We start from the raw sequence: 25,356 nt of genomic DNA on the forward strand, positions 1-25,356 counted from the left end.
CTGGAAACCTTCTTTTTGGGAACGGAGGGAAAATTTTCCATCCCGGGGCCCCTTTCTGTGCTAAAGGGTAACGTTGTTCACAGTTCTGTGGTTCCTGGCAAAGGCATTGCCTTCGAGGTCCTTAGGGAGTTATTTGGGTGAAGCATCTAAGGGAGTGGCAGCCCCATTGTTACGGTGCTCCTCCCCACCGGGGACATTGGGCGGGGGTGGTTATCCTCATCAGACACTAGGGGGCGCCCATGTTCATGGCCTGCTGGTTATGTGCTTGTAGCAAACGTCAAAGCAAACGTAGATAGATTCTGGTCAGAACAGAGGTGACCTTCATCGCTCCCTTCAGTGGACTCCTCTTCTGTCACTGTTCTGAAGGGCAGTGACAAAGCTCATAGAGGTGGTGTCTTAGCTTGGGCTGCCATAACAAAAACTGGGTACCTTAACCAACAGAAATGTGTTTCTCTTCTGGAGGCTGGGAAGTCTGAGATCAGGGGGCCATCAAGGTGTAGGTTTCACTCTGAGTCCTTTTCTCCTGGCTTGTAGGTGGCTGCCTTCTCTCTGTGTGCTCACATGACCTCTTTGTGTATGCTGGTAGGGAGGGTCTGGAGAGAGAGAGAGAGAGAGAGAGAGAGAGAGAGAGAGAGAGAGAGAGCGGGGGGGAGGGAGAGAGGGGTGGTGTCTCCAGGCCATTCCCCAAGGCCAGCAGCCAAGGGGATCTGGTCTGAAGTTTTGCTCCCAGCGTGAAGTTCCACAGGGCAAACCTCTAAGGACATAACTGGGGCCGAGCAGGGATTGGGCGGGGCTGCAAAGAGGCCACTAACTCACCAAACACTCACTGAACACTCTTCCCCCTCGCCTAGAGAAACTTATGATCTAGCTGGGTCCACACATAGAAATAACAGACTATGAAAGGCTAAGGCCAGGGAGACAATCCCTGGGGTGAACCGAGCCACCTGGTCATCTCACAACTAATTCTCAGAAGAAACTGTTGCAGAGACAATAAGAAGAGGAAAAAGCAGAAGCTCCTATTTTGGGTCTGGAGCTACGTCGATTTTTGGCTTCATTCTGGCATCTGATTTCTGTAGCTAGTGAGCTCCTGGTCATTTCCTCACCGGCCTCTCAGCTTCAAGGCTTCATCAAATCTCCTCTCATCCATGGCCTTGGTCACGTCTTTGGTCTGAGGGAGGAGCACGGCAACAGTCAGTTAGATAGAGAGAGAGAGAGAGAGAGAGAGAGCAGGGTGAGGGAGAGCTGCCTCTGGTGTCACTTCTTCTAAGAGCTCTAATCCCAGCATGAGGGACCTCACCTCTACCTAACTGCCTCCCAAAGGCCCCATCTCCCAATACCGTCACACTGGGTGGTAGGGCATCAACATGATGAATTTTGGGGGGGCTCATAAACATTCAGTCTGTGACAGACGGACATCTGTCAGCTTTGGGGAGGGAAAGTTGCTGGAGCTGTTTCTGGTGGACTCCCCCCACCTCACTCAGTGTCGGGCAGCCACTGGCTGGATCAGTTTCCTTGGTTTGGCTTGGGGTTCCCTGTGCTGGAAGTGGGTCATGAGTTTCTCGGTGCTCGGAGGTGCAGTGACCCGAAGGGCTTGGAGACTCATTTCTTATGGAAAGAAACTTGTGGATCAGAAAATGAAACTTTAATTAACAGCTTGGGGCTACTCTGGATACGATAAACTTTCAGACAAGCTACAGTGGCCATTTTGCTTACACGTCTCTTTCCTTTGACTGGCCTTGGCAAACCAGCTCCAAGGGTTTGGTGTGGTTTTGTTGTCTGCTCTCGGAGAGGAGTACAGATGACCCTGACTCAGTGGGTCTGGAGCTTGAAGGCTGTGATTTTCCTAGTGCTAGTCTGGGTTAGTGGTGTAGGTCCTTGCATAACCTTGGGGCTCCATGCAGGGGCCCTGATTAATACAGTTTTTGTATGTCTGTAGTGTAATTTACATTACAGAATGTTTGTATATGTAAGAGGGGCATTAAGAGATTAAATGCATAATCTAGTGGAGGGCATGACTAGGTTTACAGGCCCATGTCTATGAAAAGTTAGCTAAACTGGACCCAAATGAATGGACCTCCCTTGAGTGAAGTCTCTTTTGCTGTGTATCCTAAGTTTGAGCTATACTCTGAGGATTCAGAAATACCCATCCCAGGTGAAAAAGGCTGGCTAAATTTTAGGATTCTAGCCTCTATTTCCCCACACCAGTTGGAGCTGGTTTCTTCTTTGTGTTTGTCCCTTCATTTCACTAGATCCCTAGATGCTCTCCAGTTAAAAGTAGGTGGCTTGACGCTAGCCAAATGAGAATTAAATGGGTTCCTGTAGCTGGAAGTTCTCCCCAGCACTTTAAAAATTTTACTGGACAGGGAACAAGGTAACCCAATGTGGGCACTTTTCTCGAAAGGTAACCAAAATCAGTGACAGTGGGGTAATCAGAGCTCTGTTCTGGATTAGCACAAACAGTCTGCATTCATCAGGGTTGTGAATATAAGTACACTTCTGCCTCCTCCCAAAGAGTAAAGGAGATTTAAAATGCTCAGTTAACCCGGGGGCTGAGGAACGAGACAAAAGGAACCATATCCAAAAGCGAATCGATCTGCAGCTGCCCATTCCAGGCATCGATTATAGTACACAACAGACTCTTCTCCAAAGCCATGTTCAGTGAGGTCTAAGGAAGATAATTCTTTTTTTTTCCCCTTTTATGTAAGATGGGCTCTTATACATAATTTGTGTTGGGGGAAAAATGAAAAATCAAGTGTGTTTTGTTAAATAAAAGAAACCAGGCAAAGTAGTTAGATCGTTCAGTTTTCAAAGAGGAAGCCAGTTGGGCCAGACAGATGCCCTTGAAGGAGGAAGATGCTAATAGATTGGGAGCGTCTGATGGGTCATGGCTCTGGGTGAGATGCTGAGAGGGGTCGGGTGGGCGAGGGGGGCAGGCAGGCAGTGCCTCCATGGAGCTCCTGGTCTAACAGGGCTGAGCAGGGAGAGAGAGGAGGGTCACCAGGGAAGAGAATGAGCTCTGGGTCCTTAAACCAAGGGGACTCAGCATCGAGGCTGGGCCAGGCCAGGTTGCAGTAGTATCTGCCCAGGGTGTCTGTGCGGGGAAATCTGGATTGCTCTGAGATGCTGGGGATTAATCCTGGGAACTCCCTAAGGCAGGGAATCCTTATAATTTAATATGCTCACACACTGCCAGGTGTACTCAGAAATCTGACTAACTCAATTCAAAATAAGTACACCTTTCAAACGATCACAAGAAAGAGCTGAAGAGGGCTTCCTAGAATTCTGGCTTAGGCCTGAGCTTAAAGTAACTTGTCCTTTGACCTGAACAAGCAAACTGTATTTAATGAAAGGTCAGAGATCTCCCTGAGCAGCAAAATACATGAGAAGTGGGCTTTCCAGCAGCTCCCTTTGAACTGGCTTATCAAGATCAAGACGGGGCTTCACACTAGTGACAACCCTTAGGTGGAGGTCCTGGGAACATCTGAGCCTTTGGCGCCCCAGAATTGGAGGTGGTCCCATAACCCTCCGGATAACTATTTTTTCAACACCTCTGAGGAGTTTAATGATTAAAATATGTTCCACTTCCGACAACTTCAGAACAAGCTGTAAAATGTATTTGCAATTCTTCCTTTCCCCATATCTATGCCGAACCGTGGTGTTTAATTACTCCGTAATAGCTTTTTGTTCTGGTGATTTGTTACAAAACTGGACAAGTCCTTTATCATTATTAAACACCAGGATTCGTTTTTTTTTTTTTTTTAATTAGGACTCGTTTAACTATCTTAAAACCTTTGAAGAAAAATCGCAGAGAACTTTTCTTGAGATATGAAATTTTAAGCACAATGTCTTGATATTTACAATAAATGGATTCATTCAAATGGTGTATATTTCAAGAGAAGTCAAGGAACTAAAATACTCATCTCTTTCAATCACCAAACAGCTATTTAAGACAAGATCCTGGAGGGTGGCCAAATTACACTCTGTAACATATATTCCCCAGGAGGGTGAAATCACTGGTGTTTTTGCTCATGGTATTTCTGAATAGTATGGACTATGTTTAATTTTTTTTTTTTTTTTGCTGTACGCGGGCCTCTCACTGTTGTGGCCTCTCCCGTTGCGGAGCACAGGCTCCGGACACGCAGGCTCAGCGGCCATGACTTATGGGCCCAGCCGCTCCGTGTCATGTGGGATCCTCCCAGACCGGGGCATGAACCCGGGTCCCCTGCATCAGCAGGCAGACTCTCAACCACTGCGCCACCAGGGAAGCCCTATGTTTAATTTTTAACCTGTCTATTTTAACAGTTTCCAGAGTCCAATAGCAGATTTTGATAGTTTGACATAAAGGGGCAGCCTTGTTACTGAAACTCCCGCCAGTTTGAATCATCAGATATTTGTTGGCAAGAGGAGAACGTGAGCCATTGAACAGGAGAGAGGTTTGCGTTCTCTCTCTTCTCCTTGGCCACCCTCGTCCTCTTCATACTGGGGTCCCCATTTGATCCCAGTAATAACATCTGCTCATCCACTGTAGACACAGCCACATTTTAAGAAAATCCCTCTGAAATGGTCTTTTTTTGTAGAAGGAAGTGCAGTTGATTCATAACTAGGTTGAATTCGTTTTAAATAAGCTTGTGTGCCCAGGTCTTGATTTAGGGTGTTGGGGAAATGTGCAGTAATGCCTGCCACAGAGCATTAGCTTTTATATTGTAGCTAGAATTTAAATTTATGGGTATATTCCAACAGATTATTTTTCTTCACTAAGCAGGTGAGTTGAGAAAAAGTTGGCAGCTGTTTTTAGTTAAGACAAAGGTCTAGGTTTGAAAAGGGAAACGGGTAATACTACTTTTTAAGTCTGGGAAAGGAAAACATTATTTAAGCAAGGTAGCATTCAGAATAAGAAGGTTTCACCTGGATTTACTTAACATATATACACTGAAAAAAAAACCTTTGTATAAATTATGTCTTTTTACGCCACAATGAGATCCAAGTGATCTTAGGACTAGTTATCTCCATGCTTTTTATGATGCAAAGGCACATTTGCTGAGGTGTGTGCAAATTTATAACTTTGAATCATAACACTTTAGAGGTAGACGTGGTTTTAGCAGTTACTTAGTTCAACCTCATCATTTTAGGTATGAGAGGACTGAGTCTCAGGAAGTTCTGATAACTTGACTCATGTCGCAGAGTCAGCTAGTGAACAAGCTGGGACTGGAAATCTATGCTCTCAGACCTCACAGACTCTTGGAGGGGTCCTGAAGACTGTACAGGGACCCATCTGCCATTGCTAATCCCCATTCTTCTTTCCCTGAAAGCACAGCTGTAAACAGTTCATTTCCTTGCTCAGAAGTCTTCATGGCTCCCCATGGAATGAATTTAAATATATATATATATAAAACAGTATTCTAATGAAAGAAAATAAAATCCAAATTTTCCTTAACACCATATTCAAAGTCTTTTCTTTCCCAAGCTGGGATCTAGCCTTGTCCTACCTTTCCAGCTTCCTCTCCGTTCTCTTCTCCCCTAAGAACACTAAGATGCTCCATTCATCCAGAGATGCTCTGTATTTCCACATCTCCTTGCTTCCCTTCTGCTTCTGCTTGGAGTGTACCTTCTCTTTGATGCTTACTGAATTACTTTCTGTGGCTGCTGTGTATTTCTCTAACACCTTTCTAGCTGACAGCTTTGATAAAGTTCTTGTTTTCTGTCTTATAATTGTGTGTATGTGTGCACATGTGTGTGGAGGCCTGGTTTAGTAGAGGGTAGGGGTTCTGGCCTGTTTATATGCATGGCCTCTGTCTAGTAGTTGCTCAATAAATATTTCTAGGGTTGAAACCAGTCTTGTTTATATCGCCAAGAACCCTTCCCTCAACTAGCTAGAGAAGCTAGATTTCAACTGAGAATCGGCCTTTCTATGTGTATATTCATTGTAGCACTTTTAAAGAAATTTCTGGGGAACAAATAGTTTCCATCTTGGAAGGCTGCACAACATAGTGAGAAGAACTTGGATGCTGGCGTGAGAGAAACTGATTTTGAATTCAGCTCCTTCATTTAATATCAGTGTGACCTTGAACACGTTATCAGTCTCAGTTTCCTCATCTCTAAAATGGGATAATAAACTCATCTTTCAGGGATGCTATTGGGATTAAATCAGAAAATACATATTTAGTGCTTGGAATAGAGTAGGCACTCAGGAAATGGTGGTAAGAATCATCACGATGCATCAGGGACCCCTTTGGTTAGGAACCATACTTTATAGGCAAGTCTGTATGTTCTCAGTTACCCTATTTGCTATTCAGTGATGCTCTTTGGTTTGATGAGATTAAACACTGAGACCTCCGGAATGTTGTCAAATAGGTGATGACTGCTTCCTTGAATGGATGATTTGGTAAAGTACAAAATGGCTCCAAGAAGCTCCAACACAGATATTTCTATCAGTGAGAACTGCTTAAGATAAACTATCATCTCCTCCTTAAGGAAAAAAGGAAGAGGGAGAAGGGTGCCCACCAGTCCCTCTGACCTCATAGCCCTCCATCATGAACTAAGCCCCAACAGTGTCCAGGAACTAACATATTTCCTTGAAACATGTATGTACTGGGGGGAAAGGCAATCCTACAGCTGATTGTCTGTATGGAAGCCTCATGGGTCTATGGTTTAGGCCAGGAGAGGAGCAACCTCCTCATCTTCACTAGTCACTCCAGCTATCTATCCTGCATTGAACACATCATGCAGTACTTAAGGAGGGTCGGGGAGGGTCAAAGTCTTAGGAACAAGGCTCTGAGAATACTACCCTTGTTTTCCCTAATCTCCTTGCACATGAGAAGAGGTCTGTGTCATGATGTTGTTGGTGTGAGCAGGTTCCAGATGAATAAGGATTGAGGGTTCTTTGGGACCGATAGGAGCATACAGAATCAACCCAAGGTGCTGGCTCCTTCTCTGTGGTCCAGTGCTCTGATTCAATTTGTACTTTCTGTTTCATCTTTTTTTTTTTTTTGCGGTACACGGGCCTCTCACTGTTGTGGCCTCTCCCATTGCGGAGCACAGGCTCTGGACGCGCAGGCTCGGTGGCCATGGCTCACGGGCCCAGCCTCTCCGTGGCACGTGGGATCTTCCCGGACCGGGGCACGAACCTGTGTACCCTGCGTCGGCAGGAGGACTCTCAACCACTGCGCCACCAGGGAAGCCCGAAAGTTGTCATCTTATAGCTCTGTAGATCAGAAGGCTAGTATGGGTCTTACTGGAATGAAGTCAAGGTGTTGACAGGGCTGTGTTCTTTCTGGAGCCGCTAAGGGACAATACCTTCCCTCACCTTTTCCAACTTCTAGAGGCTACCTGCATTCCTTGGCTCGTGGCTGCTTTCCTCCATCTTCAAAATCAGCCTCAGAGCATCTCTCTGACCCTTTTTCTGTCTGAACATCTCTCTAGGGAAAGGCTCTCTACTTTTAGGGATTCACGTGATTATATTGGGCCCACCAGATAATCCAAGATAATCTTCGCATCTCAAGACCCTTAGTTTCGTCACATCTGCAAAGTCCCCTTTGCCACGTAAGGCAAGATAGCACAGGTTCCAGGGATTAGAACATGGACATCTTTGCAGGGGCATTATTCTGCCCAGTGTACCCAGAGATGAAGAAGGGGGTGTTGGCCCTGGCCATCCTTTGGAGCCATCTGGCCTCCTAGGAGTCATCAGCTGGAGATGATTGAGGCACCTTTAAATAGAGGACTCCAGACTTATGGTGGCCTGCAGTGACATTTCCATCGTAATTCACTTAACTTTCCAAATCACACCACCCAGGGTTTTCTGAGGCAGCCAATTGCTTACTTACTACCAGGCCTGGGAGATAATGGGAGTGGTGGAAGGAGAGTGGTTAATGAGGGCTTTGATTACCCAGGCCCTGAAACAGGCCATCTAGAAATAGCCATGTTACAGCCAGTTCTTTTGAAACTCGAAGTCAGGTACATTTTGTAACAACTGCTATAATTTGAGACATCTCGAGACACAAACCAGCTCCAGAAATGAGCTTTGTTCTTGATGGCACACTTTGCCCCAAACACAGACCCTTTAAAATAACTTGATAGGCACTTAAACTGAGGAACATCCTAGAGGGCAGAGAGCGCGTTGTATTCATCTTTGTATGTGCCCACTGCTGCACACGGTGCATGGTCAGCCCTGGGTGCTAGAGCAAGCATGGTACAGTGTGCTCTCCACTTGGCGGCGTGTGGAAGAAACAGGTCTAATGTGACAGGACGTGGAATGAAGCACTATGTTCCCCACTTCTACCCACTGAACGCCCGGAGGAGATTAAGGACCCTGAGATATTTTGTCTCTGCTTCCATTATGCACAGAATGGAGGCAATTAAGCCAATGAAACTGTCTTCCATTTCAGTGTACTAGAGATTCTGAACAAAAGTAGGTGTAGGAATTTTTTTTTTTTATTACTATTATTGTTATTATTCTGTGGTTGTGAGGGGGAATCACTTTCGACAGACCTCCGTTTTTTTTTTTTTTTTATAAATTTATTTATTTATTTTTTGGCTGTGTTGGGTCTTCGTTTCTGTGCGAGGGCTTTCTCTAGTTGTGGCAAGTGGGGGCCACTCTTCATTGCGGTGCGCGGGCCTCTCACTGTCGCGGCCTCTCTTGTTGCGGAGCACAGGCTCCAGACGCGCAGGCTCAGTAGTTGTGGCTCACGGGCCCAGTTGCTCCGTGGCATGTGGGATCTTCCCAGACCAGGGCTCGAACCTGTATCCCCTGCATTGGCAAGCAGATTCTCAACCACTGCGCCATCAGGGAAGCCCTAGGTGTAGGAATTTAAGAGCATCTCACTTGAGGGGGCAGGATTCTAGTGCATATATCTTTTCAAAAGAGTCACCCTAACCTTCTAATCCCACAGCACGCAGCAGGGAGTAGTGTTCGTGGAGTGAAAGGGTGACAGTATTGTTCAGTGCTTAAGAAGGATATTAGCTTTGGAGTTAGGCAGTCCCAACTTGGAACCGTGGCTGTGCCACTTACCAGGACTGTAACTCTGGACACCTCACTTCACCTCCAGACCTGCTCTTTTAACTCTAGAGAGCCAGGAAATGAAGGGGTCAGTTGGCACAGTTCTTTGGGCGTTGGCTGAGTAAAGAAGGAGCAACGAGACGCATTGGTAGGGTCTCTGCTACTCTGTGATAACACTTTTATCTCCAGAGCCTCCCACACCTGAGGTCCATTTCTGTGTCCTCTCTGGGGGCACAGACATACCTCTGGATTTCTTATAAAGTTTCAGCAGAGCCAGAAGTTTGGAGCTTTTGCCTCTGCCCCACAGGCCCAGTTCTTAATACCCTGGACACGTGGATCAAAGAGGAATTCAAAGAAGGAGAAGCAAAAATCTCTCTTAACAATTCAGGGTTCACAAGTGAGGGGTGAAGGGGGAAACCCTCACAGATGACATGCAAAGCCCCTTTTAGATGAAACTCCTTTCAGAATAAGTTTTCTTTCTGTGAATAGAGGGCCTGTCATCTCAGTCTGATCTTTAATCATTTTCAAAAGGCAACTCTTTTGATCATGAGTCTTAAAGAGTTCAGATGAAGTTTTCTGGGCCTGCCTTATTTGGGAAACATTTGTGCTTTGTAAAGGCTCGGGCACGCCAGTATTAAAAGGCCAAAAGCCGAGCATCTTCATCTCTAGATCAAGGGACCAATTGGCAGAGGGCAGCAAACAAGAAACCTTTTGTGCCTCCATAATTGTAGAGCAGTGGGCATTTTATAACTGCTGAGCGGACTTCAAAGTTAATTACCATTTAGAAGTCTGCATAAGATAATCTTCCAGAGCACTGGGGGTCAGGAAAGTTTCAGTGATTTATTTATATTTCAAAACCTAAACTGGCATTACCCAAGAGAAATAGAATGTGAGCTACGGGAGTAACTTGAAATTTCCTAGCACCACATTCAAAAAATAAAAAAGCACAGGTGAAATTAATTGTAACATTTACTCTCACCCAGTTTATCCAAAATACCATTTCAGCATGTGATTCAAAACAATTATTGAGCTGTTTTACTTTTTTCACTGACCAAGTTCTTGAAACTCAGTGTCCCTTTTACACTCTTAATTCAGACTCACCAAGTTTAAGTGCTCAGTAGCCACGCATGGCTAGGTGTAGACTGAAGCACCAGGTGGTGATACCTTGAGAAGAGGGGATGCTGTCTTTCATCTGTGCACAGCTTTCTCCGTGCCCAGCATGGTACCCAGTACCCGAGAATGGTTCTTTAGATGTGGTCATAGGATGAAGAGCTGGATGCAGTTACAAGATTGGCTTGCCCCACTGTGGCCCAGAGAAGTGGAGGTTGATGTTGCCAGTGGTTAGAAATGTAGTCAACAACCCAGGACTCTTTTTTTCCCCCCAAAAAATCAGTTTTATTGAGATATAATTCACATACCATACAATTCAGTCACTTAAAGTGTACAGTTCAGTGGTTTTTAGTATATTCACAGAGCTGTGCATCCATCAGACAATCAATTTTAGAATGTTTTCATTATCCCCCAAAAAACCCTGCACCCCTTAGCTGTCATTACCCTCATCCCCTCTTTCCCCGTAGCCCTAGGCAACTATTTATTTTCTGTCTCTAGATTTGCCTATCCTGGACATTTCATATAGATGAAACCATGTAATATGTGGTCCCTTATGACTGGCTTATTTCACTTAGCATACTGTTTTCAAGATTCATCCTTATTGTAGCATGTATTAGTACCTCGTTTCTTTGTATTGCTGAATAATATCCCATTATATGGATATACCACATTTTAAAAAAATGTTTACCAGTTGACGACCATTTGGATTGTTTCCACTTTTTTGGCTATCATGACTAATGCTGCTATGAACATTCGTGTGCCAGTTTTTGTGTGGATGTATGTATTCCTTTTGGGGGGTTAAATACCTGGGAGTGGGATGGCCAGATCATATGGTAAACTCTCTATTTAGCCATTTGAGGACCCGCCAGACTTTTCCAAAATGGCTACACCATTTTACATTCCCACCCGCAGTGTTCCAGGTTCCCCAGATCTTTATAACAGGTATTATCTTTTTGCATATAGCCATCCTAGTGGTGCGAAGTGGTACCTCACTGTGGTTTTGATCTGCATCTTCCTAATGATGTTGAGCATCTTTCCATGTGCTTATTGGCCATTTATGTATCTTCTCTGGAGAAATGTCTATTCAGATTCTTTGCCCATTTTTTAATTGGGTTGTCTTTTTATTTTTCACTTGTAATACTTCTTTATATAGTCTAGGTACAAGTGTCTTATCAGATACATGATTTGCGATAGACCTGTTCCCAAAGTAGTGCAATTCTGCTTCAACCCTAGCAGTGAATGAGAGTTTTAGCTGCTATTTATCTTCACCAACATTTGGTGTTGTGAGTCTGTTTAAGTTTAGCCATCCTGTTGAATGTATAGTGATATATTATTGTGGTTTTAATTTGCATTTTCTTTATGACGAATGATGTTGGACACATTTTTATGTGCTTATTGGTCGCTTGTATATCTTCCTTTGTGAAGCACCTGTTCAGATATTTTCCCCGTTTAAATATTGGATTGTTTGTCTTTCTACTAGTGAGTTGAAGGAGCTCTTTACATATTCTGGATACCAGGCCTTTGTTAGATATAGATTTTGTGAATATTTTCTCCCAAAAATATCTTATTGATTCATTTTCCTAATGATCTTTATTGAGCAGAGTTTTTAATTTTAAAGTTTAACTTATTTTTTTTTCTTTTATTGTTATTGTTTTCAGTATACGGTCTAAGAAATTTACCTATTCCAAAGTCACTAGAGTATTTTGTTATTTTTTTCTAGAAACGTTATAGTTTTAGCATTTATCTACGGGTCTGTGACCTATCATGAATTTTTTGTGTATGGTGCGAAGTAGGGGTCTAAATTTTTTTTTCTCTGTGTGGATGTTCCAGTACCATTTGTTGAAGAGACTTGCCTTTCCCCATTGGATTGCATTGACTCCTTTGTCAAAAATCAAATGATTGTAAAACTGAAGTTCTGTTTCCAGACTTTCTGTTCTGCTCCATTGATCTACTTGTCTGTCCTAATGCCAGCAACACTCTATCTTGATTATTATAGCTTTATTATAAGTTTTGAAGTCAAGGGGTGTCAGTCCTCTGACTTTGCTCTTCTTTTTAAAGATTATTTTGGCTATTCTAGATTCTTATGTTTCCTATAGATTTTAGAATTGGCTTATCATTTCCCGCAAGAAGTCTGGTGGAATTACTCTTGGGATTATGTTGAATCTATAGATCAATTTGGGGAGAATCAGTATCTTAATAATATTGAGTCTTCCAGTATGTGAATACTGGCATATTTTCTGACTCATTTATCCTGCTGCTGCTTTTTCTCTCATTTCCACCTTTTGAGTCCTAAGGGGAGTGGTGGCAAGGAAGTGCCCTACAGTCAGGTTGCCTGGGATCTTTGGAAAATTAACCTGACTGGTAAAATGGGGATGAGAATGATAGTTACTTCATAGAGTTTTGGGGAGCATGATGTGAAATGTTTAAGAAAAGCCTTTAGGAGTGAGGGCGCTGTAGATATTGGCCTTGTTTAGGACTGCCCTTCAGGATCTAGCATAGATTGTACCTGGTCCTTGACCACTGCTCAGAGTCCCAACCCTGAAACATCTCTTTTCCTCACTGTGTTGTTTGCCTCCCTGTGTAGAATTTAGTGCCTTTTCCTTGAGTGTGTCTGACTCTCCTTATCACTGTAAGCTCTTTGACTGTAGAGTCTGAATTTTAGCATCTTTTGGGTCCGTTAATTGCTCATTATAGTGTGTCAGCTCCAGTGGACACTAAAAAAGTATCAAGAATTTTAAGTTTATTTTTTCTTAGTGTGATCCCATCCACTGTCTTACTTTTTCCTTGAAGAAATAGTTAAGGCAGGCTTTATTCTCAATTACAGATGAGGAAACTGAGGCTCCCCATGAGAGGCTAAGCCACTAGCCAGAACCAGTTAGGGACAGAGCTAGAACTAGAACCCGGCTCTCTGGACTTGAAGAATAATAGCTATGATGTTTTGCTATATTATATATTATTTATGTATTATATTACATTTATGTGTATACATTTATGTGTATATTACACATATATTACATTTATGTGTATCTATTGTATATGTGTACATTTTATTGTTACATGTGCATATTATATATTATGTGCATATTATTATGTAATATATAGTATGTATATATAGTATACTATATACATGTTTTATATATATATGAAAATGTCTTAAGCTCTGTGAGATGCTGGAATCCCTTTTTTCAGGGCAAGCCAGCTGCACAAATCCTTCATGAAAATGACATTGACATTTCATGACTGTGTTGAGCCAGTGAATAATATCATACAGGTTTAAAAGTATCTTAAACCACCAAATGAACTTCCCCTTCTGTTTCTGAAAAGGCACTCAGTGGGGTATGATCTGTGGTAACCACATTTACTGCCTGCTGACTCTTCTCACAAGAAAGAACATTTACAACTGCAGAGCTTGTTTGTAAGGTGTCCTCAGCATTCTCCCTTCCCTGCCCCTCTGAAATGCCTGGCTTCACTGTAGCAGAGCCCAGTCCCATGTGAGGTCCTACCATGCACAGCCGTGACTGATGTGGAACGATGGAAGGAGAGGAGCGGTGTTAGCTGCTGAGCCTGTGAGTGGGTGACTTTAAAAACTGTACTGTCTTCCAGAAGAAAGGCTTGTGCTCTGACAAATTCATGATGTATCTATAGTTCCCCTTTAATTACTTGCTCCCAGCTACCTCTGGAAAATACTAGCATTTATGTGATCTAGAGTGTGGGGTAATACTTTTAGGGTTTAATGTTTGTTCACGTAATAAACATTGATCTTGCTTCCCAAGAACACATATGACTAGGAGAGAATGAGTGCCCCTGTGCTAGAGATGTTTTCTCATATCTTCCCCACAGCTGCATTACTCCACACCAGAGGCTGGTGGGCATGGGGAGTAGACTTTGTGATATTTTACTGGAGTCTGATTTTTTGGTTTTAGAATCCATGCAAATACATTTTATTCATCACAACAAGCACAGTGGCCAGGGTGCCAAAGAATTTCATTGATCTTAATAATATCCTGAAACTTAATTTCTCCCAAGTCTCTGTCCAAATTACCTGCTTCCGTTAAGTACCTTACATGTGCCAGACACTGTGTCAAGTCTTTAGGTGCCTGATATCCTTTAATCCTCACAACAGCCTCTGTCACTCCCATTGTTTCATATGGAGATGCTGAGACTTAGAGAGGGCATCTAACTTACTCAGTGGCAGAGCCAGGATCAAAATGCAAGCACTCTGACTCCAGAGCCTGCATGTGTATTGCCTGCACTGAGTTACCAATCACCCTGGTTCTTTCCTTCCCACCACCTCTCACACCCTCCTTTCCATGAATTCCAGTAGGATGACAGCTGGATCAGGGGCAGCTGCACAGATCTTTGTAGCTCAGCCATGTGTCCTTGTATCGTTCTCCTTTTCCTGACCCTCTTCTTGGAATTCTCATCTTTTTATCCAGCTCTATATCCTTTCCCCATGCTCTACCTTACCTTAGCGGTTGCCATAAACCTACTGAGATAGTTGCATTTTTTTTTTTTTTTTTTTTTTTTTGCGGTACGCGGGCCTCTCACTGTTGTGGCCCCTCCCGTTGCGGAGCACAGGCTCCGGACGCACAGGCTCAGTGGCCATGGCTCATGGGCCCAGCCGCTCTGCGGCATGTGGGATCTTCCCGGACCGGGGCATGAACCTGTGTCCCCCGCGTCGGCAGGTGGACTCTCAACCACTGCGCCACCAGGGAAGTCCCAGTTGCATTTTTTTAAAAAAGAGAATTTGTAAGGTTTTTAAAAAGTAAAGGCACATCTAGGTGTTTTCTGCAATTGGACCCCAAATTCACAGGTAATGAAGGTTGGAGTTCTAGATTTATAGGGATTATGATACTAAAAATATTATGGGCACGGCTCAAGTTAACTCTCTGGGGGGTTTTGGAAAGAATGTGTATGTTTGCTTATTCATCCTTCCACACACCTACCGACTGGGCATTCATTGAAAGACAGTGTGTGTAGTGGTTAAGAGTTTGGATTGAGAGGATTAAGGCAGTGTCTGTAATACACTTAAAATAGTGCCTGATGTATGCTATTAGTTATCATTAATGTTAAAATGTGCCTGCTGTGCTCTGATATTCTGCCCTGGACTTTGGGACTGCAATGGACAGAATATCCCTGGAATCATAGTGCTTTCAGCTTAGTTGGAGAGAGAGAGAGAAAATTACAAGTGTGTATCCGTGCACCAAGGAGACATACAGGTGAGGTGCAGGTGTATAGCAGAGGTTCCTAATGAAAGATCCTGGTTGTGTTCATTAAAGAACTTTAGAGCTGGAAAGAACTGCAGAGATTTTCTAGTCAAACCTTCTTTGGAACCTAGAGAACTTCAATGACTTGTCCCCATTTATACAGGGGATTTATGGAAGAGCCAGGACAGAACCTGTACCTCCTGAAACTGAGGTCAGGCCGATGAGTATCACATGGCCAAACCTCCTCCTTGAAGACTTGGGCCAATTTGCTGAAACATATTTACTCCCAAATCATTCTCATCAGCAATGCTTGATGTTGGGGGCAGCTTCTCTGAACTCAGACTTTAATTATCTCTGGCTACTGGGAGATCTCCTGACAGTAATTTGTGCCAAGCCATCAGAATAATGATGATGGCCATTGTTTTATGTTTACTTTAAAGTTGTCCATACTGGTAATGATCACCTGGAAAAGAGAGATTTATGCTGCTGGACATCTGTAAATATCTAGTTTGAATTTAGGAGACTGGGTAACCAATCCAACTAAAACTAGGATCTCACAGATCTGCCCGAGGAATACATATATGATAAAACTAATCAGTTGACTTGGAAATGGAGACAAAAGAGCATCTTTCGGAAAGTATATGTTGGGAGGGAGTGGGGGGTTGGATAGAAACTGATTCAAGGAACTATAACCTTAAAGGTTTCAGATGGTTTATAATTTATCTGTAATGGGAAAAATACTTTACCATCGAGATAATATCTTGGGATAACTTTGAAATAACCAGCTGTATTATGGATGTTTGTGGATGTATGTGAATTGTAGGGAATGAATTCTTTTTCTGTGAATGTAATTTAACGTGGATGAGATGACAAATAAGCTATATGCAATAAAGCCCATTTGATATATATAATGTGTGTAATTTTAAACTTAAAACCATCCCCTTTAAGAACTGTAACGGACCTTGGAGATCATCTGGTGCAAACTACTTTGCAGATGGGGGAACCAAATCCCAGAGACGATGAGAGGCTTTGCCTGTAGTGTGAACTAGAATCCAGATATTTAGATTATTGAGTTTGGAGACTTTTTAGAACATAAGACTTGATATCCACAGGCTCACTTTTAGTATTTTTACCCATAGTGGTTTTATAGCATTGCTAATCATAGTTAACTGATTTCTTCTGGAAGATGAACGAATTCCTCAGCCCTTGGTATATGAGGATGCTTAATAAAAGTATTTTCTATGACTTCTAATGAATGCTCAATTAAATAAGTTCAGGGAAATTAGAACAATACTGTTTGTCAACCTCTTCTTTAGTTTGAGCTATTAATGCGGCTTCTTATGATTTCTCAGTTAGCTGATTTAAAAGAATTCAGAGAAAGTCATGTATGCTGTTCTTTTCAAAGAAAAACACTGGTTGCTAGAGGGATTGAGCTTAATATAATTTCATATCATAGGGGTTTTAATAATGCAGTCTGAAATATTTGTACATGAATTCATTAAGCCCAGATTAGTCTTATTATAATTACTCAAAAAGTAATTCAATTTAAGAGAAAACATTTTAAATGGATATAAAATACCCTGTTAGCTGGGAAGCCATACTGTTCTCTACTTTATCAGCTCCATAAAGTACTAGCAGATTTGTACATAACTTTCACAGTACACAGAACGCAGTCATAAAAAGTATTATTCCTAAATCTATTTTTTTATGTTCTTTCAGTAGTTAAGAGCATTGTTCTTCTGTGCTGGGAATGAGATATACTCTGGATAGAATGTCGTAAAAATGTTAGGGACTTACTAGCTCACGGGCCTTGTGCTGCCTTCCCAAGTACCTGTCGGCTGCTGGGTCACAAGCACAGGGTCTCTGATGTTGGTTGTACATTCCCTAGAAAATGGAGCAGGAAGAGACTTCGGGGCTTTAAAAACTTTTTTCTTACTCACAAATAAGAGACATTTACAGAGCGCCACGTGCCTTCAGAGGAACAACAATGACACACAAAGTATCAGTCTTCATTCCTAACATGGTAAAAGGTGAGGGGAGGCCAGGAGCAAGGAAAACTTTCCCTGGCCTGCATCCAAAACGGGACAGAGAAGAAAAAGGAGAGAGAGATACAGACCCACATTAAAGAACGGTGGTATTTGGCACGGAGGGCTGGAGACGGGGAGTGAGGCCTTCCGGTTGGTGCGGGCTGCGTGCAGTTGGAGCTGCCTGGGTGCGCCTTGGGGAGGCAGGAGGGGCGGGGAGATGAGGCACACGGCTGCCTGAGCTGCCTGAGCTGTCTGGCTTTGGAGACACAGAAAACTAATCACAGTCCCCGTACGGTGCCATTGAAGCCAAGTACAGGCTCTGGAGGAGCCCTTGACTCTGGCCGTGCTCCAAGAGAGCACAGACCTGCGCTCGGACAGGAAGGGGTTCCACTTAAGTGGTTTGTTGGGTTCAGACTTTCACTAATTTACTTAATGGAGCAGCAGAACCCTTTCCTGAGGCAAATTCTTCGTAGCACCCCACAGTGCTGAGCAGAGTGGTTCTCAGTTCCGCTGCCCCGTGCAGTCCCTACCTCTTGTGAACCCTGGGTCTCCACTCATCACACCCCAGGTCAGGGATGGGTGAGCCCCTTGTGTGGTGGCCTTGAGAAATAACGACAGGCCCAGAGGAGACAGGCAGTGTCAGAGAGGTGAGTGGTGCCCAAAATGAAGGCTGGGCTCTGGGTTTCTGGAACATCTGGGTACTAATCACAACCCCTTAGATCTTTGGTGTTTGGAGATAGGATGTCATTGGACCTCTCATTTTAAAGATTAAAAATAATTCATTCATAAAATAATATTTGATAATTGCTTTAGAGTTTCTTAATGGCATGTAGCTACATGATGACAAGAAGGAATCAGGGCTTCCCTGGTGGCGCAGTGGTTGAGAGTCCGCCTGCCGATTCGTGTCCCGGTCCGGGAGGATCCCACATGCTGCGGAGCTGCTGGGCCCGTGAGCCATGGCCGCTGAGCCTGCGCGTCCGGAGCCTGTGCTCCGCAACGGAAGAGGCCGCAGCAGTGAGAGGCCCGCGTACCGCAAAGAAAGAAAGAAAAAAAAAAAAGGAATCAAAACAATCATTTAATTTTAATAGATTTTCCTCTTATGATATTTTACAGTCCTGTACAAGTCACAATTGGTGATATTTTCAAATAGTAGGCAATCGATAAATATTTGTTGACTAATAATGCTACAATTATAGAAGTTTTTCTGAATACTAGTTATTGTGCAGTCTTATATGCTTTACCTCATTTAATCTCTATAGCAATTTATGAGACAGCACAAAAATTAATTATTCTTATTATCTGTGTGTTGTTGATGAGTAAAGCAGGGCTTGGGGAGGTTAAGTAATTTGCCTAAGATCACACAGCAAGAAATGGGACCAGCTCTGACGTCAGGACCTGAGCTCTTTGCTACCCTATTCTGTTGCTTATTGTTATAATAACATTAACTTTCACTTGTTGAGCGTGTACCATAAACCAGTTACATGTGCTAACTGCTTTACAGGTATGATCTAGATTCTCCTTATGAATTTTGAAAGTTTTATTATCCTCATTTTATAAATGTAGAAACTGAGACTCAAAGAGGTTAAATAGTTGCCCAAGATGGCTGTCCAGTGGACTAGCAAGAATTTGAACCTGGTATTATGTGACCCCAAAGTCCATGTGCTTCACACTAATTAAGTTGATCCTCATGATATTCCTGTGGCAGGGTAAGAGCTTATCTGTATCATCCCATTTTATAGATGAGAACATAGGCTACAAGAAGTTTCACCTCGAGTTTCCACCTGGTGAGGGGCTGGGACCCAATCTCAGGTCCTGGGATCCAGTGGCCACAATCATGTGGTGACCCGGCACTGGACTGTATTTGGGAGAGAAGGAATGAACCCTGCCCTCCTTGGGAAGCCCCCCTGCCATTTTTGGACCTAGACTTCCTCAATTTGAAGCAGAACTACTCTGGAGTACTGGGAACGCTTTGGTGGGCCCCACTTTTCAACCTTGAAAAGAAATAATTCACTTGACTTACAGAAGTATACAGACTGAATTCTAGAAATCCTCATAGCCATGCACAGAGCTAGCCGGTTTTTGAAATTTGGTGAGGGGCAGCTCAACTGATCTTGAATTGACTTTGGTTAATGGTGAACTTGACCCCATTCAAGGAAGCAGAGTTCATTCCAGCTGCTCCCTACATCCTTTCTCTTGTCCCTGGTTAGGTGGGTCCCAGTGACATTTACAGTGCTTTACTGTAACGGCACTTGTACTTGAAAGAGAATTTTCTTTCTGTAGCTCAAACCACAGGAGGACTTGCAAGACAGCTATCTCCCCAGGTGAGACTTCTTAAATGGGAATTAAGTGCATGCATTTTCAAGAAACTAAACTCCCCTCATATATAATTTAACCTAGAAAAGGAAGCAAAATTGAGAGAGTAGTGTGATTACATTGTTTGAGGACTAGTAACTTTACCTCCCCCAGTCTTATGGAAGTCATGCACGCTTTCGCTGTTTGGCATATCTTTAATGCTGTGGGGTGTGGGCTAGATGTGATATTGTAATAATAGTGAGGGTTTCTCTAACCGTAGTTACGAGCTGTGGTTTGAAATAGTAAATTATTCCTAGCAGACTGAATGGGCAATAAGACTGCCATCCAGTTCTCCTCATAAAACAAAGCAATAGATAAATAAAGAAGAGCCAACTCAATTAACCCACGTGGCTCTGTGCACTGCTAATTATTAACCCAGGCACAAGAGATGGGTTCACCCAGAGTGTGGTTAAATCATTTTTAATAGAGGTAAACACTAGCCATGTGGATGAGTAGCACTCAAGAAAGTTTTTAACCAGCAACATTTAGGAATCACCCAGCCTAATTGCCATAACTTATTAATAATAATAAATAATCTAGTCTCTTTATGGCTCCTGTCTCTGGAGGACTCAGCGCATTAACGATCTCTGGGGTGTGAAGCTCACGGTAGCTCTGGAGGAGGTGGACAAATATCCTTGATGCTCGTTCCTAACAGTAGAAATTGGACATTGAGGCTAAGAAAGGCAAATCTGAGCTCTTTCTTTCTTATTTTCTTCTCCCCACATCTGATGGGGATGAAGATGCCCTTTCATCTATATATAGGACCAGAATGGCTCCAGGGGGTGCGTGTGGGGCTGGAGAACAGGCTTGCTTTGTTTATTTGAAGGATTGGGGTTGAGGTTTTTTCCCTTGGGAAGTGAGTGTGAGTGGAGCTTTGTCTGAAGGAGTTCATTTCCTCTGCACAAGTGTCCCTGGTGGCCTTTGGACTCAACCTGACTGAGGCTTGGCTGGGCGCTGACAACTCCCAGCTCCTTCTGTGATTTCTGATTTCTGGGAGAGCAGAGAAGACGTTGCTGAGTCTTGCTCTCAGAGTGATTCTCCTTAGCCCTGGATGGGGGGACGGGGAAATGTTTGTGTGAATCATCTAACTTAACCTTCCCAACACCGTGGTATTAAGTATCTCCAGGTCAGTTCAAGTGCAGAGATCATAAGTGATTGACTCCCAGATAATTCTTAGTGGTTGGTTAGACCGGAAGGAGATGATTGCACTCAAATTTGACGCCATTTGATTTTTATAAGTGACTAGTCCCTGTGGGTCATGGCTGTGTACACCAGAATAGAAGATGATGAGAGTATTTCTATGGCTAATGTCCTCTGAGGTCTACAGTTCGGGGCGGGGTGGGGGGTAAAACAGCACAGAATCTGCCTTCTTCTCACTTATTTTCCATTCTTCTGTCCATGAATCATTTGAGCACGAGCCTGGATGGCTGTTTCAGTGTGGAAAAGTGAAATTTTAAAGAAGGTACCCAAGCAGTTATAATTCAGAGCAAAGAGCTAAATAATGCTGAGAATGGAATGATTTATGCCATAGACTACAAAAGACATAAATTTAGAGTGTAAATTACAAGATAACTCGTGCAAAGTTGTTGTAATATTTATACTAGTGTTTATTAAAATTTACATTTGAATAAAAAGGTGCAAAATGTAAATGAAGCTGAAAAAGGGTTTCTAAAAAATCTAAAATAGCTTATATGAAAATCAGGAGAGCTTTCTGGAATAGAAGATATGAATAGTACTCTATGTAGATTTGTCTGCTAAACCATGATATATGCGGTGGAATTGGAAGGAATAAGGTATCTTATTCCTGAATCCCTGCCTGAATTTCCTCCCTCCCTGCCCACTGATACTTTCCAGTGACTCAGATCAGTACTGAGTTTCAAAGGAAGTGCACCCTGTCAAAAGCCATGGAGAGGAGGTTGGTTGAGGCTTCTGGATGGATGTCGAGACTAGATCCGTATTTGAAAGACTAATCTCATTTAATTGATGTTTTCAATGTTGGAAATTTTTGTCTGTATTCATTAGAGGAGAATGATAAATCTCTAATTTGTACTTTGCTAATAATAAGGATGAGCTTTTGTGCTTCATTAAGGTTAAATGAATCTCACATAGTCCCGGCTCAGCCTTTAACAGACGCCATGTGTGACCTGGGGAAAAATCTCTTACTTCTCTGGGACTCAGTTTCCTCGTCCATAAGATGAGGGAGTTGGACCAAATGGGTGTTGAGACAGACCAGCCCCTCTGTCCTTCCCTCCTGTGTGGGAGCACACCATGCCAGGCAGTTAGGTTCCACAAAGGTGATCAAGACACATAGCTCTTGTTCCCAGGAGCTTGTGGTCTACATAAATAACTAATTATAATATGACGTATATTTGCCACATGCACAAGTTACCCTGGGAGCACAGAGGCGGGAAGAGTGACTTTCCTCTCGTGGGGATAGGCTCTGAGAAACTTCATAGTGGGGCTGTGACATTTGAAGGCGGCGGAGGAGGGCTCCTCCAGGTGTGTGAGCTGGTTAGAGGGTGGGTGGTTCAGACTGTGCGTTGCAGGCAGCAGATGCGCGTGATCACCATGGTATATTTAGGGAGCTGTACGTGGTCCTTTTCACCGTCTCTGGACAGTCAGGGCATGGGAGCTGAGTGGCATTCTACACACTGCTGCATCAGAACTTATGCCGGTGATGAATTCCTGAGGTTAGAGAATAATGTATAGCATATATAAATTAAAGCAGGGTTAAAGTTTTCCCATAATGACACCAGTATTGCCCATTTACATCCCAGCTGGCTTTCCTGAGTGTGAGAGAAAGGGTGGTGATTTAGCCAATTCCCTGGGAGTTGTGAGCCTGCATCTGTCTTATCTGTCCCACAGCCATGGGCCTGGGTATGCCCTGGGGAGCATGTGTATTGCATGTGAATGACACCCCTCACGGGGGTCACGTGTGCACCAGTGGAATGAAAACTGCTCTCACTGGTGTTCTTTCCTTGCAGTCTATTTAACCCACCAGGTACATGTTTCATCCACGCCATTTGTGACCCCTTGGCTCTTTGTGACCTTGTAGGAACTGATGTTTTAGCTGAAGACTGACAGCAAATGTAGATGTTGATGATATAATTCTCATTTAGTTTTTAAGATGCAGATAAGTTTTAATTCAGATTATGAATGTGAGGCATGTTATTACATGCACATACATGGGTTCAGGATACATGTTCCATGTCTGATTTCTTCACTCAAAAATAATAAAAATCTTTAACCATTTTCAGTGGTTGAACCATAATCCATTATATGGAATATATTATTTTTGGTTTGATTCTCTGTAGACAAACAAATAGGCAATCTGTGTTGTTTGTCCATTATACACAATGCTGTAATGAACATCTTTGTAGACTTTAGGTACTTGAAGACCTTTAGGTATCATTAAATGAAATTCCTAGCAGTGGTATTGTTAGGGTAAGGACGTATATTTAACATTGCCATACATACTTTCAAACTATCTTGTAGAAGTTTTATGCCTATTTACAACCCCATGAGCAGGGCAGGAACTGACTCACATCTGGGTGGTGCTGTCTGTATTCTTGCCAGTGCTATCTTCCATCTTTAAGTTACTGGATGAGAAAGTAGGAGGAGATAAGAATACTTTTGGGGTGATTGAAAGTCGGTAGAAGCAGGGTGAGCCTGATGTCAAAAAGTACCTTGCATATGCACATATGTTCACCAAAAGATACGGACAAAGTATCACAATTCCTAATTGCTCAACACTGAAAACAATCCAAATATCCATCCACATTAGGATGGAGAAATAAATTATGATAAAATCACGTGGTAGAATACTATCCAGCAGTGAGAATGAATGACCTACTGCATGCTACAGCAAGGATGACTCCCATGATCACTGTGGAGCAAAGAAGGCAGACAGAACAAATTCAGTCCATTTATATAAAGCTCAGAAACAGGCAGAACAAACGTGCAGTGTTGTAAGTCATGCTAGCGGTTACCCTCGGCAGGTGTTAGCCACTGCTTATTCGTTTATGCTTTTTGCTAATATGCATGTTTCCTGGTGCCAGACCCAGTGCTTGGCATATGGTAGCTTCTCAAATATTTATTGAAAAAGATGAATTAATATTTTTTCACCTTTTAACAGATTTTGACCTAGGATTTAATATGAAGACATAGTGTTAATTAGCTGTGAGTTAAAATTTGGAGAATTCATACAAATGTGCTTATTATGATTTAAATATGGAACTTTATTCATAGGCCCTTCCTCTGTTTATCCTGTTGTGTGCCTTTGTTGCTTTTGTTGTTATTTATAAACCAGCCAGGCAGCTTAGTAGGGGGTAAGAAGATGGTTTTGGGAATCAGACAGACTTGGGTTCAATCCTCAGCTTATTCCCCTGTGACCTTGGATGAGTTACTTAACCTTCCAGAAGCTCAGTTTCCCTATCTATAAAGTGAGGATAATATTGCAACTTGCTTGATAGCATTGTTGTGAAAATAATAATATTAACATGAATAATAACTGGCAACTTTTGTATGTTTGCTATGTCCCGGGCACCGATCTAAACCTTTAAAACATGGGACGTCATTTGTTTAATCTTTCTAGTACAAATCTATTTGTGGTTTAGGGAACTGTAAGCCACAGAGTTAGTAAGCATGCAGCCAGAATTTAAACCCAGGCAGCTCCCTTCCAGAACTCAAGCTCTTAACCACTGCCTCTGAGTAGAGGAAATATCGTACCAAGAGTGTTTAGCATAGTCAGTGTATGTTAGCTATGATGAGTATCACTGTCATTTTCAACATTATTATTAATTTTATTTTTCTCGCTTCTCTCTCCCTCTCTCCGCCTCTGTTTTTCCTTCCTCCTGGCAGATGTTTTCCAGCAAGGTAAGCCCAATGTCTCCTGCCTGCTTTTCCATTGGTTGTGCTCTTTTGGGAGAGTATCATCTGCATGCAGAGGGTTATGGGGCTTTACATTCTTCTGTGGACATATCATGGGAGCTTTAGGAGGTACCGTGAGGATGATGGTCTGAGGTGGCCTGAAGTGCCATCAGCATTCCCGGGCCTCCACTGTCCAGCCTCTGCTTCTTCTCTGGACCTTGCTTGGGGGAAGGGTCGGGGCTGGACAGTTGGGGCAGAGCCACTGGGGAGGGGCTCATGGCCGGGCGCCTCTCCAAGGGCAGGGCTGCTGTGGGCTTGTGAGAGTGGTGGGAGCTCGTGTCTCTGGAGGGGATCGGGTGGAGGCCCCTGTCCCTCGGGTCTCCTGCATCAAGACCAGCTGCAGCTTGGTCAGGGTCCCATAGGCCACCTCCACCTGGGGCTTTCTTTGTCAAGCAAAAGTGTCGCTGACCTGGAGGTGTGGGCCAGACCATGGCTGGCTGGTCGCTTTCTGCTCTTCAACCCAGGGACGCCTCACAACCCCTCCAGTTGGTCCAGTGACTGAGAAGAGCCTGGTGAGGGTGTGCACTGTCTTATGTGTTTTGCCAGCCACGTTCACATGTGTGGGGGAGCTGGAGAGGGAAAGTGTAACCTAGACTGTGTCTTCCAGTGCGTGTTTTAGTCCCCACTCAGGATACACAGCCACTGTGCTCTGGGAGACTCACAGGCATGGTCTTATTGAACCTGCTAGATACACATTCAGGGGCAACTGCCTCTTTCCCTTTCTTTATGGCAGGCCGCA

The 25,356-nt window shown here is 43.3% G+C and overlaps 1 protein-coding gene across 2 annotated transcripts in view; it reads left to right on the plus strand.

Moving 5' to 3' along the window:
- The window catches only part of GFRA1 (GDNF family receptor alpha 1), a 211,820-nt gene that overhangs the window by 35,001 nt on the left and 151,463 nt on the right, over positions 1-25,356 (plus strand). The window contains exon 5 of one of the 2 annotated variants that reach the window (XM_007469604.1): positions 24,549-24,563. The exons of the other annotated variant lie outside the window; for it this stretch is intronic. Within the exon in view, the coding sequence (XP_007469666.1) occupies positions 24,549-24,563 (15 nt within the window). The remainder of the gene's footprint in view (positions 1-24,548; positions 24,564-25,356) is intronic. 2 annotated transcript variants of the gene reach the window in all.

This window comes from Lipotes vexillifer, unplaced genomic scaffold, assembly GCF_000442215.2.
Source record: "Lipotes vexillifer unplaced genomic scaffold, Lipotes_vexillifer_v1.1 scaffold240, whole genome shotgun sequence".
Taxonomy (NCBI): domain Eukaryota; kingdom Metazoa; phylum Chordata; class Mammalia; order Artiodactyla; family Lipotidae; genus Lipotes; species Lipotes vexillifer.